General features: G+C 55.8%; 1 protein-coding gene across 1 annotated transcript; it reads right to left on the reverse strand.

Moving 5' to 3' along the window:
- Positions 1-9519: 9519 nt before the first annotated feature.
- On the reverse strand, positions 9520-14223 carry LOC109501928. Its single transcript, XM_045033178.1, has 8 exons — positions 14195-14223; positions 13863-14007; positions 12327-12577; positions 11857-12052; positions 11123-11249; positions 10818-11007; positions 10154-10297; positions 9520-9855 (listed from the first exon to the last, which is right to left on the reverse strand). The coding sequence occupies exons 1-8, from the start codon at positions 14221-14223 to the stop codon at positions 9846-9848; spliced, it is 1092 nt and encodes a 363-aa protein (XP_044889113.1). The 3' UTR covers positions 9520-9845.
- Positions 14224-14525: the final 302 nt, after the last annotated feature.

Here is a 14525-nt window from a genome sequence, read left to right on the forward strand (position 1 = left end):
AGAGGCAATATACCTCTCCTACCCAGTAGTTTTTAAGATTTTATTTTTATTCCTAGTCTTCTGAAGCTTCACAGTGTGTGTGTGTGTGTGTGTGTGTGAGAGAGAGAGAGAGAGAGAGGGAGAGAGAGAGAGATGGGGGAGGGGAAGTAGAAGCAGATGAACAAGACCTTGCAAGTCTTTGAAAAAAATATACCAGGATTGTGAGACCATTAATACTTTGTCTTCAGCTCCTTCCCTCAGTTCTGGTCTTTCTGTAGCAGCTTTTTGCTTTTTCGTGGCCAGGAGGAGGCGGTAGGTAAGGTGTGGAAGGAACACGCGAAGGCAAATACGTGCTTTGTGCCTGAGCCGAACACACCTGCGCTGGGTGGGACACAGATGCCAGCTTCTTCCAGGTTGTGACCTTCTGGCCACTTAGGCAGAAATAGGAGAGGAAAAATGGCCTAGAAATAATGACAAATGTTTCCTCTTTCCAATGATCCTACCTCTTTCCTTTTCCTTCACTGACGTATTGGCTCGGACCTACAGCAGGAAGTTGGCTTAGTGGTGACCGAGGCGATGGCCACCAGGGCTCCTAGTGAACATTCCCGTTTTTCTTCTTCTGTCACTTGGTGGGGTTCCACTTCCCCACGCCTTTGAGTTTCGGGCATGAGCAGGTGTTTTGCTTTGGCCAATGAAATGTGAGCAAAGCGACAGATCCCTTCTAGGTGGAAGTTTTAAGAGCCAGGGGGTAAAGTGCCGGGTCCCTGTCAAGTTGCTGAGCAGTGTTCAGGTTGGAGGCTCAGGGTCAGCCTCCCTAGCTTAGCGAGGCCCAGGGGACCGAGCACCACCCCCCCCCCCCCGACCCCCACCGTGGACGGTTAACAGGAGCAAGAAAACGAATTCGGTTTTTCGAGCCGCTGAGATCTTGAGGATTGGTTGTTCCCGCAGTGTAGACCAAAACGGGGTGGGGTGGGGTGCACATGTAAATAAAGAGCACGGATCCCTTTGCCAGATTCGCTTCCAAAAAGCTGACCCCGATTGGCAGCCAGCCGTATCCTGTGCGAGGGCCTGTACCCCCACCCCACTCCCCAAAGCCCTAGTTTTTAGAGGACACCCGTATATTTTCAAGCGTTCATCATTCCAGTCGCCGTTGGATTTTGTTTGCCAATCGCACACCCCGAGTCAGGAATACTGTCAGTAGACCGCTTTATTGGTATGGATTTTCAACAAACAAAAATAAACACAACAGCATTAAAAAACAAAACAAAACAAAAAACCCCTGAAGATAACGTTGGACTCCAGTCCCGGGTGGTAATTAAAAGACAATGATCTGCTTAACATTCAGAAATTCCTGGGCCGCGCCGCTGCTGGGCGGCCGCCGAGTCCCCGACCCCGCCGCGCCCGCCGCGGGCCTGGCTCTGCGCGGGCGGCGGGGCCGCGGGCGCGGGGAGGGCTGCGGCGGGAGGGGGCAGCCGGAGGGCGGACCCGCCCACCGGCACGCGCGCGCCCCGCGCCCCCGCCTCGCCATCGCCCCCCGCGGGCGGCGGCCGGAACTGCAGCGAAGGGCGGACGCGGACCCAGCGGCGGCCCAGTGCACCGGCTTTGCCCGGGCGGGGAGGGCAGGTTACCGGGAGGGTGGAGTCAAAGGCCGGTTCCGGAGACGCCTGGGCGGATCTGAGCCCAGCCAAGACTCCACGCTGTTAACCTTGAACAGATAGGGTTGCTATGCAAAATTGAGGGCTGTTGCACTTCAGGCAAATCGGTGTCTCTTTTGAAAACGAGATGCCTCCCGGGACGTCCTTACGTTCTTACCGTCACTGGAGTAGTGGAAGATCCTGTGACTAGGGCAAAGCAGAGCGCGATTCCCCGGAAGATGCGATCACAGTTCTCCAGGGGAAACCTGAACACGCAGAGGATCTGGAAAACGAAAGCGGGGTTGCTCCCCCAGCAGTGCAAAGCCCCTTCCCTCCAGACCGCTTGTTTGTGACTCTGCACAGGCCTCCGCGTTGCAGAGACCGCGTGTCACAGAAAGGGAAGGACCTGACACGCCGCGAACGAGCCGAGGAGAGAAGCGGCTTTATTGTCCTTGGCGACCCATCTGAATGGGAATTGCGGGCTGAATTTGCCACGCAGGGTTTTCAAACAAGTTGCATGCTTTCCAGATGCTTTGAAACCCCTCCACCCCGCTTTTTGAATAGTGTAAAATATTTTAATAGGCCAAAGCCATGTGGATTTATAAAATTTTTTTACAAGCCCTAACGGGGCCCCCTCCACCTTGTGTTTTTTGGTTGTCATTTTTTTTTTTTTTCTTTACAGCGTTCAGATGTTGTTTTCTCTTTCACAGTATTAACGTATTTAACAGCTCCTTCTGAGGTGGGAATTGGTGAAAATGATCATTTTGGGGCCTAAGGAAATTTGACATCTACTCCAAAACTTGTTTCCTAGGGTCACAATTTAAATTTAATTTAATTTAATTCAAACTTCAGATTTGGGCTACTTTTATCTTGTCCAGGATATATTTTGACAAATGGTTTATTTATTAAAACTTTTTTTTTAATGTTTATTTTTGAGAGAGAGACAGAGCGTGAGCAGGGAAGGGCCAGAGAGAGGGAGACACAGAATCTGAAGCAGGCTCCAGGCTCTGAGCTGTGGGCATAATCTGGGGGGGGGGGGGGGGGAGGGGGGAGCGGAGGTGCGTGAGTGGGGGAGGGGCAGAGAGCGAGCCGCAGAGAATCCCAAGCGGGCCCCACACTGTCAGCACAGAGCCCGATGTGGGGCTCAATCTCATTTACCGTGAGATCATGACCCGAGGCGAAATCAAGAGTTCAACACTTATCCAACTGAGCCACCCAGACGCCCCTTGACAAGTGATTTAATTTGCTCTTTTCAGGAATTTGTCAGCTCCTTTGCCCCGCCTTTTCACGACCGGTAGTTTGCCACCATCATCGTGCCATGATTATTTCCTCTACTAACTCAAGAGTAATTTACTACAAAGTGTTAAGTCCACAGGTCTGGGGACATTTAGGGAGACGTTATTAACGAAATGCAGCTTTCATTCTGAAATGTACTTACTACCGGCCGGGAGGGTTGTTTGCTTGACTCGTTGACTAAGTGACTCTGGTAAGATCAATTTCTCGCCGTTACACTGTCACAGAGTCTAATACTGCACGTCTAGGGACCTCAGAACGCCTCATCTTCTACAGGTTCTTGATAGGTACTATTTCTCAAATAACTAACTTTCAGGGCACTGTGATAGACTCTCAAGTAAGGATTTTTTTGGGGCGGGGGGGGGGGTCTTCCATTTGCCTTTATACTCACTTGAAATCCAGAATCCCAACCAAAAGACGCAGGTACTTTTTGTAAAGCTCTTCCGCTTCCTCCAAGCAGGTTAGAAACGAGGGGGGGACGAAGTTCCCTTGTCTGAGAGGGGGGTTGGGAGAGTAAGAAAGATCCCCCCCCCCCCCCCGCCGGTGGATTATACTTCCTGTCAATATTATAGCTGGGAAGTCGTGAGTAGAAAGTAATCATAGTGAAAACACTTTGTTCTACGAGTTGTTAACCTTTCGAAAATACAAGGGCTGCTAAAAATTGCGGCTTTGAAAATGAGCTCCTGTGCCATAAATGCAACTGAGCTAACTATGAACCTTAAGTTCACAAATGAATGCTGTTCAATGAGTGAAGTGGAAAACAGCTTTTTACCAAAGACATAATTTCATTCTAAATCGCGTCGTATGATCCAATATGGTCACCCAGAAGTGCGGTCATCTAGTTTTCTTTGTATGGACAATTCTGCATTAAAAAAAAAAAATGAGTTTGATGCCCTTTGTTCAAGGGAAACTAGCCCACGGTTTGGGGGAGGACGGTGTCTGTCAAGTTGTGTTCGAAGGTCTCTGGCCCCTGGATGGTTGTTTTTTTTTGTTTGTTTGTTTGTTTTTTTTTTGTTTTTTTTGAGACAGAGAGAGACAGAGCATGAACAGGGGAGGGGCAGAGAGAGGGAGACACAAAATCGGAAACAGGCTCCAGGCTCTGAGCCATCAGCCCAGAGCCCGACGCGGGGCTCGAACTCACGGACCGCGAGATCGTGACCTGAGCTGAAGTCGGACGCTTAACCGACTGAGCCACCCAGGCGCTCCCCTGGATGTTTTTTATAATTTTTTTTCCCAACGTTTATTTATTTATTTGGGACAGAGAGAGACAGAGCATGAACGGGCGAGGGGCAGAGAGAGGGGCCCCGGGAGTCACATGACTTTTGAAAATCAGCTTCAGGAGTCCATCTGGGATCTGAGACTCCCTTCCTCTGTCCTTTTTATCTGCAGCTCAGTAGATACCTGGGCAGGCTCTGGGGACCTTGGAATTCTTGGCGTTTACCTTGGGCCTGGGGGGGGGGGGGTAGGGCAGCAGCTGTGATGTAAACTCCCCCTGTGTTCAACAGCACCCCCCCCCCACCTGCCTGCTACGCCACCCATCACTTCTAGAGGAGAGGGGGTAAGGTTCAAATCTTCAAATCTGTCCTGGTCCTGGGAAGTCTCCGTCATCTTAGGGGAATGTTACCGACTGAATGTTTGTGTCCCCCTAAAATTTGTATGTTGAGGGCACCTGGGTGGCTCAGTCAGTTAAGCGTCCGACTTCAGCTCAGGTCATGATCCCGTTCATTAGTTCGAGCCCCATGTCCGACTCTGCTGACAGCTCAGAGCCCGGAGCCTGCTTTGGATTCGGTGTCTCCCTTGCTCTCTGCCCCTCCCCCACTCACACTCTGTGTCTCTCTCTCTCTGTCAAAAATAAGGAAACATAAAAAAACATTTTTTTTTAATTCGCATGTTGAAGCCCTACCCCTGCCCCCACGTGATGATATCAGGAAGGCAAGGCTCTGGAGGTCTTTAAGATTAGATGCGGTCATGAGGGTAGAGTCCTCAGAAGTGGAATCGATACCCTCGTAGGTGTCACCAGAGACCTTGCTTCCTCTCTCTGCCCTGTGCTATTCGAGGACACAGAGGAGGGCCCTCACCAGAACCCAACCACGGAGGCATTCTGATCTCAGACTTCCAACCCCCTAGAACCATGAGAAATGAATTTCTGCTGTTTATAAGCCACCCAGTCTATGGTACTTGGTTACAGGAGCCTGAACTAAGACAAGGAAAAAACCTGCAATCTTAGCACAATGGAATTTAAAGAATTTACAACCACGAAGCATGGCTCCAGTGCTAAGCCACGCCAGTCTTTCTCCCGGATTCCCGCAAAACTGGATTCTGGGTGATACTTGGCTTTGAAGGGGTCAGCATCTAGCAAGGCTGAACGGTCACCACCCCTCAGCCCCTACAGCCAGAAGCACAGGTTGGTAACGCTCTGTTTATGGACCTTGAGGTGTTCGAAGTAGAAGCAAAACTCTTCTCTTTTTTTTTTTCAGTTTATTTCTTGATTTTCGGGGGTGGGGGGAGAGAGAAAGAGAGACAGCACAGGTGGGGAAGGGGCAGAGAGAGGGAGAGAGAGAGAAAATCCCAAGCAGGTTCCACACCGCCGGTGCAGAGCCCGCCTCGGGGCTCGAACCCACGCACTGTGTGAGATCATGACCTGAGCCGCAGTCGGATGCTCAACCAACTTGAGCCCCCCAGGCGCCCCTTCTTGATCCAAAAGATCCAAGGAGACGGAGAGATGGTAGCGTACCCTCTCTGGGTGATCGTGCTTTCTGTCCCTCAGCTCTGGCTCCCACTGCTGGGGACACCAGGCTCTAAGGAAGAACCCCAGAGCCGCCCCATCTCTGGGCTGCTAAGCGGGGTGCAGAATCCTGGTCTCTTCTTGGTTCTGTGGGAGGTGCCGCCTGGAGTCAGGGTAGTGCTTTATAGAGGGTCGGTGGCAGGCAACTTGAAAAGCAGACGTAAGTTGTGGCAGAAAAAGATCCATGACACCTCCTCCTGATGGCGAACGTTTTATTTTCTATTTGTTGAAACACTTTATTTCAAACTTGCAGAAAGTTGTATGGAACGAGGGTCCATATGCTCTTTACCCAAATTTGCCTGTTGGGAACATTTTCCCCATTTGCTTTATCATTTGTGTGCTCTCTCTGTCTCTGTTTATCTATCTATGTATCTCCCTATCTATGTATCTCTCTATCTCTCTATCTATCTATCTATCATCTATCTACCTCTCTGTCATTTATTTCTCTTTCAGATGAAAAAATGGACATGTTGCTGTATTCAGGTGACCCCCCCCCACTGCTCTTTACCATATTCATTGCCAGAATATCTCTCTGTGACGCAAGGGGCCTGGCCGTGGGTCACTGCTGTGGCCCAGGCCCCAGGACGGCCCCAGACATGATTCTAACTCATTATTGGGAGATGTGATCACTGCGCTCTGGGGACCATAGCCTCTGGGGACTTATAACCTTTATAAGGTTATAGAGAAAAGGCAAAAGCTAGTGAAGTAATGTCACCTGCCCATCTGCAGAGGCGGGGGTGGCATTTCTGGGCACCTTTGCTGGTGTTATGGCCGCCGGTACAAAGGTGCCCAGAAATGCCACCCCCTGCCTCTGCAGATGGGCAGGTGACATTACTTCTCTAGCTTTTGCCTTTTCTCTATAACCTTATAAAAAAATAAATGCACGAGGCTATGAACGTGCAGGTCGCGGTGATAGGAAATGAAGGAAATGTGGGCTTTTTTTTTTTTTCCATTCCAGCTATATTTTTATTTCATTTTATTTTATTTTTAAAACACATATCTATTTAATTTAACTTTTAGTTAGTTAACATGCAGTGCAATATTGGTTTCAGGAATAGAATTCTGTGATTCATCACTTGCATACAACACCCAGTGCTCATCCCGGCAAGTGCCCTCCTGAATGCCCATCACCCATCTGGCCCATCCCCCACCCACCTCCCGCCACCAACCCTCAGTTCGTTCTCTCTTGTTAAGAGTCTCTTCTGGTTTGTTTCCCTCCCTTCTCTACACCCTCCCCTTTCCACATGTCCATCTGTTTTGTTTCTTAAATTCCACATATACGTGAAATCATATGGTATTTCTCTTTCTCTGATTGACTTACAGCATAATGCATTCTAGCTCCATCCACGTCATTGCAAATGACAAGATTCCATTCTTTTTTATGGGTGAGTAATATTCCACTATATATATATCTTCTTTTTTAATGTTTATTTTTGAGAGAGAGAGAGAGAGAGAGAGGGAGGGAGAACAAGCACGGGAGGATGCAGAGAGAGAGAGATTCAAGATCCGAAGCACAGACTCTGTGCGGACAGCAGTGAGACCGATGTGGGGCTCGAACACATGAACCGTGAGATCATGACCTGAGCCAAAGTCGGATGCTTAACCGACTGAGCCACGCAGGCGCCCCTACACCACATCCTCTTTATCCATTCACCAGTCTTTGGACATTTGGGCCCTCTCCATAGTTTGACTGTTGTTGATAGTGCTGTTATGAACATTGGGGTGCGTGCACCCCTTCGAATCTCTATTTTCGCATCCTTTGGGTAATTACCTAATCGTGCAATTGCTGGATGGTAGGGTGGTTCTATATTTAGTTTCCAGAACTGTGGTTTAAATAGACCTGGGGATTATGATCAGGAGAAAAAGCCTAACGCCAGTCTCCCCAGAGGCTCCTCCTCCCTCCCTTCTCCCTCCTCTTCTCCCCTGCCCCAGCCTGGCCCCAAGGAGCCTAAAGAGTGAGGGAAGGAGACAGAAGGCAGGGGAGGGGGATCTGGGGACAGCAGAGAGCTAAGCTGACGTGGGCACAGGCAGTGGGAAGGCGCAGCAGGAGCCTGGGACAGAAGGAAGACCGATAGAAAGGAGGGTCCCCCAGACGGAGGAAGGGCCAGTGAGGGGTGAAACGGGAAGGAGAGGGGGCAGCGGGGCTGAGGGTGTGTCACACCAGGACGCCTGCCAGCACCTCCCTGCCGGCTGTTCCAGGACTCACGGGCCTTCCCTGCCCCCGCCCCCCCACCCCGAGTCGGCCCAGCATCCTCTGTGGTGGGAGGGGAGACAGCCAGCTTCCATGCAGGGAGCAGAGGCCACCCCGCCACACACAGCCCTGTCCAGCTCCTTGCCCTCACGGGGACTCTGAAAGATGGTCCCCAGTGTCACCTACAGTCCTAAGCCAGGACTCTGCCCCCACGCTCAGCATGGGCCAGAATCCTCCCTCTGGGGGCTGACTGGGCCCTTCCCACTGCCCCTGCTGGGCAGCTGACTCCCCAGGGCCCCCTCCCCGAGGAGACCCCAGCCCTGGGCCAGGTCCCAGCTCTTGCCCATCTGCTGGGACCACCTGGAGTGGAGTCCGGGCTACAAAGTCCGCAGGCTGAGGTCCCTGGGCTCAAGTCAGGAACGTGGGCAAGGTCTGGGCACATTCACACCCGGGGCTCCGGGAAATGCCCCGTGGGACTGGGCACCTGTGCACTTCCAGCTTCGCCAGGATGCCCTCCAAGAACGCACACACGTGCACGTTTCCACGTGGCAGGATTTCCGCACACAGGGAGGGCAAGACTGGTTGGGTCCTACACTGGGTCCCTCAGCCATTCATTCCTAGGTACCCAGGAGCCCCTACTCAGGGTCCCACCCCGGCAGGAACCTGGGATGCAGGGAAGGGACAGGCACGTCCCGCCCTCGAGGAGATCGGGGTCTGGAGGAGACAGGGGAGGGTCCAGGTGACCCCACCTCTCCATCCCACAGACTCCCTTCTACCTGCCTGTGGACCCTGAAGTCTGGTCTTGGCCCCCGAGCTGAGGGCACGGCCCAGGACTGCCTTCCACCTTGGTCACACGGGAGTGATTTAGATTGTTTGGAAAGTTCTGCCTGTTAAATTAAAGGACATGTGGACTTCCTTTCTGAGAAGTGATAGTTTCCGGTAGGAGACTGTATCACTTCCTCTCCGCCTAGAAGGGAGCCCTTTTCTTTTTTTCTTTTTGAACGTTATATCTGAGATAAGGATATTGCTCGTAAAATCGCACACACTTCTCTACCCGCAAAGAAGCCTGGGTGCCCGATGTCAGGCTTTCTTCACCTTCCCGGGCTCAGAGTTGGGGCCCGTGGGCCCAGCACGTGGGCACGTGGGTCAGCCCCCAGCTCTGCTTGTGACCTCTGACCCCAGAGCCTCTGTTTCCTCCTGGGCGCAGGGCACCTGGGAAGGACCCGTCCTCACGGCTGGGCCGGCGGGCTGGGGGGTTTCAAAGAGCCCCTCCGCTCGCGTCCGTTCAGGCACGAGGCACAGAGCCTGGTGGACAGCCGGCGCTCGGCGAGTGCTGCTTCTTCTCCCTCCTTCCTGCCTCGGACTGAGTCCGTCAAGTTTACCACGCGGGAGCCAGCTCGGGATCCCGTGTCGGCTCCCGGGTCCCGTGGTGGCGCACGCTCAGGGGCCTCCAGCACCAGAGGCCGAAAAAGCAAGGACGCGGAGGGGGGGCCCCGGAGAGTCAAGGTGACCCCAGGCTCCCGCCCGGGGGGACTGCAGGCGACCAGCTGACCTGGGGTCATCGTACAGGAGGAGGGTGCACGGCTCAAGACCTGCACGTGTTCCTTTCTCTCTTTCTTTCCTTCCCTTTTTAAAAATTTAACTTCTCCATTTTATTTTAATATTGTACATGAAATTCTACTTAATTACATTGAGGAAAACGGTCATTAAAAATCCCGCCGCAGCCGTGGGTGTTAGGAGAGCCGGTGACATGGGAATACACACGGGGGACAGCCCTGGTCCCGGCCCCCCCTGTCCCCCGCGCCCTGCTGAGTGAGGGGAGCACGGCTGGGGGCCCTGGGACCCCACCCGGAGTTCTGAGGCTCACAAACACTCAGGCACAGTAGAGAAGTCAAACGTCAACTTAAAAGGTAGGGGAGAGCCGTCAAGATGGAAGAATGGAGACGTTCGAAGGGCATATGCGTCAGCGCGTGCTGCGAATTCGTCCCCCACCAGAAAGAGAAGAGCGAATTCTTCAACAGGCAGCCAGCCAGCCTGCCGCCAGTGGCACGGCTCCCGGCCACACGGCACTCACAGAGCCGGCCGGGCTGGCCACCCGATCGCAGAAGAGCCCTCGGCCCCGGGTGACTGGCGGCTGAGTGGCCTGCCAGGGCGGCAGGTCCCCCCCCCCCCCCACGTGTCCTGAGGTCCGGCGCGCATCCCCGGGGGAACCCAGGCGACCGCGCCGCACCGGGCCGGGAGTGTGCGCTTCGTATCCCGCTTCCCCCTCACCTTGCTGGGCACCCGCGCACGAGCTGAGTCCCACAGACATGCTCACTGTGGCCCTGCGCCTCCTGCAGCCCAGACGCCAGCCAGCTGCCGGATTCTGGAAGCCAGGGCTCCTGGGGGCTTCTGCTCGCTGGTTTCACCCAGACCCTGGGGAGGGGCCCTCTTCCCTTTCATGCCACGTCCTGGCTCATGTCCCCTCCCTGGTGGCCCCGGGCTGCCTCCGGCCCACGAGCCCAGGAGACATTGGCTGCATCACCATCCCCGGGGCGCAGGGGAGGAGAGCCAGGAACCCCAGCAGCCTGTCTCCTGTCATATGACCCCAACTTCCACCCCCTCCAGGCAGCTACTGTCCCTGGCAGCCCCTTTATCCCTGGGCTCCTCCTGCCCCATCATCCACGGTGGCCCTGTGCCCTGCTTTGCCCCTCTCCCCCCCTTTCCTTCCATGTCTGTGTCACTTTGCTTGGCCAGGTCTTCCCCTTTGGGGTGCCAGCCCTCCCTGACTGGGTCCCCTCCTCCCCGACGGCCACGGCCATCTATCCCTTCCTCTCTGTCCCTCCAAGGTCTCTCCCTAAAGGATTCCCCTCCCCCACCCCTTAGGTCACTGTGTGAGGGAGGCTGTGACACCGTTTGGACCCTGACAGGTGAGCAGAAGTGTGTGAGGAGGTACCGGGTCTCTTGCTGTCCTTCGGGAAGGCCTCGTGCACGCCCACCAGCAGCCGGGGCTCCACTCAGCGGGCTCTGGATTCCACGGAGCCGGCACGAGGGCCACACTGAGCCCGGCGGCGGTGGGGGGATCCCGCCTGGGTGCCGGTCCCAGTCCCCTGCGCGTCCAGTCCCTTGTCTGTGCACCGCGTGCCCTGTGTCAGGAAGGGGCAGAGCTCGCCTTCTGGGCCTGGAAGTCCCTCCCTCTGGCTTCCTCTCCGGGGCAGGCCCGTCAGGAGGGGTGAGGACTGGAGAGCCTCCCGCCCCCACCTGACCTCAGAGGGGAGGTTCCTTTCCAGCAGACTCCTTCCTCTTCTCTTGCAGAGCGTGGCTGTCCCTTCCAGTCAGTGCTGCTGACAGGATGGCTTGTAGGAGGAGGGTTTTGGTCTCTAGACCCCTGGCCATAAGGGTTGCCCAGAATCAATTACAGTAATTACTTCTCTAAACTCTGAAAACTCTTCTGACAGCGCTGAGTGCAATCTTCATGGTGTATATTTGGAACAGAAGAGAGATTGTCAATGACAAGCAAACCTACTCAGTTCTTATTTATTATTATTATTTTTTTAAGACTATTTGCTCTGGGCTCATTGCCTTCTGCTGGTTTCATTACATCAATCTGGGGATGGCGGTGAAGGGCAAGTGTACATTTCTTGGGAGGAAGTGTTTTATTCTGCTGCCCAACAGAGGCCTCCTGCGTTCGTAGCGGGACTGAGGCCCACCCTTCAGGCTTTCTGCTCCAGGACAGGAGGGTGAAGGTGAGTGGGGCGGGCAGTGAGACAGGTGGACAGAGGGCACACAGAAGTGGTCTGGCAGCCACAAAGATGGGAAGGGAGGGGGACACGAGGAAGTGGGGAAGCCGAGGCAGGAGGCCTGGGTGGGGCAGGGGTGGAGCTGGCACCCCGGAAGGGAGCAGGTGACCCAGAGGAAGAGGAGGGGGACAGGGAAAGGCCAGAGAGGACAGAATGGAGGAGGGCAGGGGAGGCCTCGGGGAGGAGGGAGCTCACCTGTGACCTGCAGCGTCTCAGCGAGGTCCTGACTCTGGGAGACCAGCGTGTCCCGGGGCTCGAAGGCTCTTCCCTGGTTGTCCACGAAGGGTTCCCAGCAGTGCTCAAACTTTGCAGTGGGGCAGGGCGGGGCGGGAGGAGAGCTGGGCCACAGGGGTGGCCACAGGGTGTCTGACTCTCAGGGACAGGCTTTGCCCTTCATAACGGCGCCGCTGCCCTCTGTCCTCCCTGCGACTCCTTTCACCCCTGGGACTCTTTCTTCAGCCTGCGGTCTCGGCCAGCCGGATTTCCCTCCTCTCGGGACACCCCATGTCTCTCTTGCACGTCCGCTATTCTCCCGCCCGTTCCGGACTCCTCTCCTGGCCCCAACTCTCTCTTCCAGCACGCTCCGCTGTCCCCTGCCGTCCCAGGTCAGCCTGGCCTGTGCAGCCACCAGAGGCTTCCGCCAGGGATTCCACTCCTGCCCACGCCTTCGTAGCCAGTCCCCCCAGGCCTCTCCCTGCCCACCGCCCACCCCGGGAGCTCCACAGGGACCGGTGGAGGTCATGATGGTGATGCGGGCCCCGGCCCCCCGCAGGAGGCGCAACCCATTCTGAAATCCTTCCTCGGTATAGAGGCGGGAGGCCAAGGGGTGTGGGGTCACGTGTCTGTTCTCCACAACAGAAACCAGCTCCCAGGCCTGGATCCGCAGCAGCCGGCGCAACTCCGCGTGGCAGTCCGGCTGACCTCCCCGGGCAGGCCGAGCACAGAGGAGGCAGGAAAGCGTTGTGTCATTTGCTGTGAACGCGGGGGAGGGGGGGGACCAGCGTGAGGAGGCCGAGGTCCTGGCCTCCAGCACAGAATTAGAGGAGGGCCCCCCTCAGCAGGCAGAGGGTGCAGGGTTTCAGGCAGCATCCAGCGCCCCCAGCACCCCCAGCCCTCCAGGACCAGCACAGGATGGGCGTTTGTCCAGCGCCCGGACACGGGGAGGACTTGGCATCCTGCCCTGCTCACTGTGGTCTGTGCCACTCTGTCCCCGATAGGTCTTCATTTAAATTGTTGCCATTTCACGCATCGTGGGATTGGCATGAAGTTTGGCTTTTAAGCTATTGCATTCAAATGGGATTCAACTTGACTACTGAGTTTCTGGAGCCCCGCCAGGTCTGCGCCCAAAGGAGGGGGCTTCTGGATGCTCACCTAGTGGGGAGGGAGGAGGCCGGGTGGGCTTCAAGGTCACTGGCTTGATGCCAGGGAAGTGAGTGCATCCTCCAGGGAGGGATCCACCCCCCCCAAACCCACTCCTACCTGTGGGATACAAAAGGGCTCCCTGTGCAGTGACAAGGGGGGAGGGGCGCCAAGGAGAGAGGCCCCCAGGGTCCATGGGATGAATGTCACTGTGGGGGCTCCCAGGACCATGGAGATCGGTCCAACCTGTCGAGGGAAGGATTATCAACCAGGAACAGGGGGCGACTCAGGTCGGGAGTGCAAGTGCAGATTCTGGGGGGCCTGATGGGTACCCCGACACTGACAGGGCGTCCCCGGGCCATGCTGGCGTGAGGAACAGTGCCCTTGACGGGATCTGCAAGCAGTTGGTGGGGGTCCTACCAGAGCCCCCTGTAATGACGGGCGGGGGGGGATCTTTGAGAGCCAACGGGACTCGGGCTCTCTGGTGGGAGGCTGTCCCAGGCAGGGGCCTGGGGAAAAGCTGACCCCTTGTCCAGAAGCCTTTTCCTCTGTCCTCACCCTCCTTCAGAGGCACCGCAGGAGGGGAGTGGCTGAGCCCTGGGCTTCGGGTGACAGGGGCTGACGGTGCCAGACCTTGGGCCACTGTGACTGCTTTCCCATGGGTGGCCCCAAGCCAACGACCACAGCAGGAACAGTCCCACCTGACTCCAGGCCGACGTGTAGCAGCTGCAGGGACCCCAGGTGACCGCTCTGGGGGACCCCTGTGTCCACTGGGAAACATCTCCCCTGAACGTCCCAGGATTGGGAGGCCCTGCGTGCTGTCGTCAGCCTGGGCCACTCACCTTATTGCACAGGACGTCCTTGTGTTGGCCCAGAGGGACCCCGGGGTCACCGCTGGGGAGCTCCGTCTCGTAGCAGAGGTAGGCCTTATTTGGCCACCACTCAAGGTGGAAGTTTTCCAGGAAGGTGTCCTTGTCCAGCAGGCAACTGCCAACAGGGGGGTGGGGGAGAAGCTCAAAGACTGGGGCCCCCCCTGGAGGAGGGAGTGTCATCTTACATATGTTTGGAACAGAAGAGAGATTTCACGTAAGACGTAAAGATGCTTACAGCTTTAGAAACCTAAACTATCTCTTCTGGGCTCATTGCCACTTGCTGGTTTCTTTAGATCCCTTACCTCACACCCCTGACCCCTGCACCCCACATACCGGCCAGACCCACAGAGGACAGGCTTCCACTCGCTTTGCTGGAGCCACCCAGCCTCCCTCTGGGACCCCTTGTGGGGGCTCCGGGGGGGGGGCAGCCCAGTCTTTTCACAGGTGTCCCCTCCACCCCCGGAGCAGCATGGGACACTCAGACCCTCAGATGGGGCCTCTCTGTCTGCTCGGGTAGGCTCCCATCCCACCTCCTGGCCTCGGTGTCCCATCCCTGTCCCCGCTGACCCACTCCCCTGGGGCCTTTCCCCCTAGACTTCAAGGGTAAGTAACCATTGCCACATAGTGCACCGA

The sequence above is a fragment of the Felis catus genome, chromosome B4 (assembly GCF_018350175.1).
Source record: "Felis catus isolate Fca126 chromosome B4, F.catus_Fca126_mat1.0, whole genome shotgun sequence".
In the NCBI taxonomy this organism is placed as follows: domain Eukaryota; kingdom Metazoa; phylum Chordata; class Mammalia; order Carnivora; family Felidae; genus Felis; species Felis catus.

What these genes read in the sequence shown, in the direction of transcription:
- LOC109501928 (XM_045033178.1), bottom strand. Translation starts at nt 14,223, where the DNA reads ATGTGGGGTGCAGGGGTCAGGGGTGTGAG. An exon ending in AGGACGTCCTGTGCAATAAG is followed by an intron (nt 12,578 to 13,862) that starts GTGAGTGGCCCA and finishes CGGGGAGGTCAG; the next exon opens with CCGGACTGCCACGCGGAGTT. An exon ending in GAAGGACAGCAAGAGACCCG is followed by an intron (nt 10,298 to 10,817) that starts GTACCTCCTCAC and finishes GCCCCTCCCCAG; the next exon opens with GGTCTGGGTGAAACCAGCGA.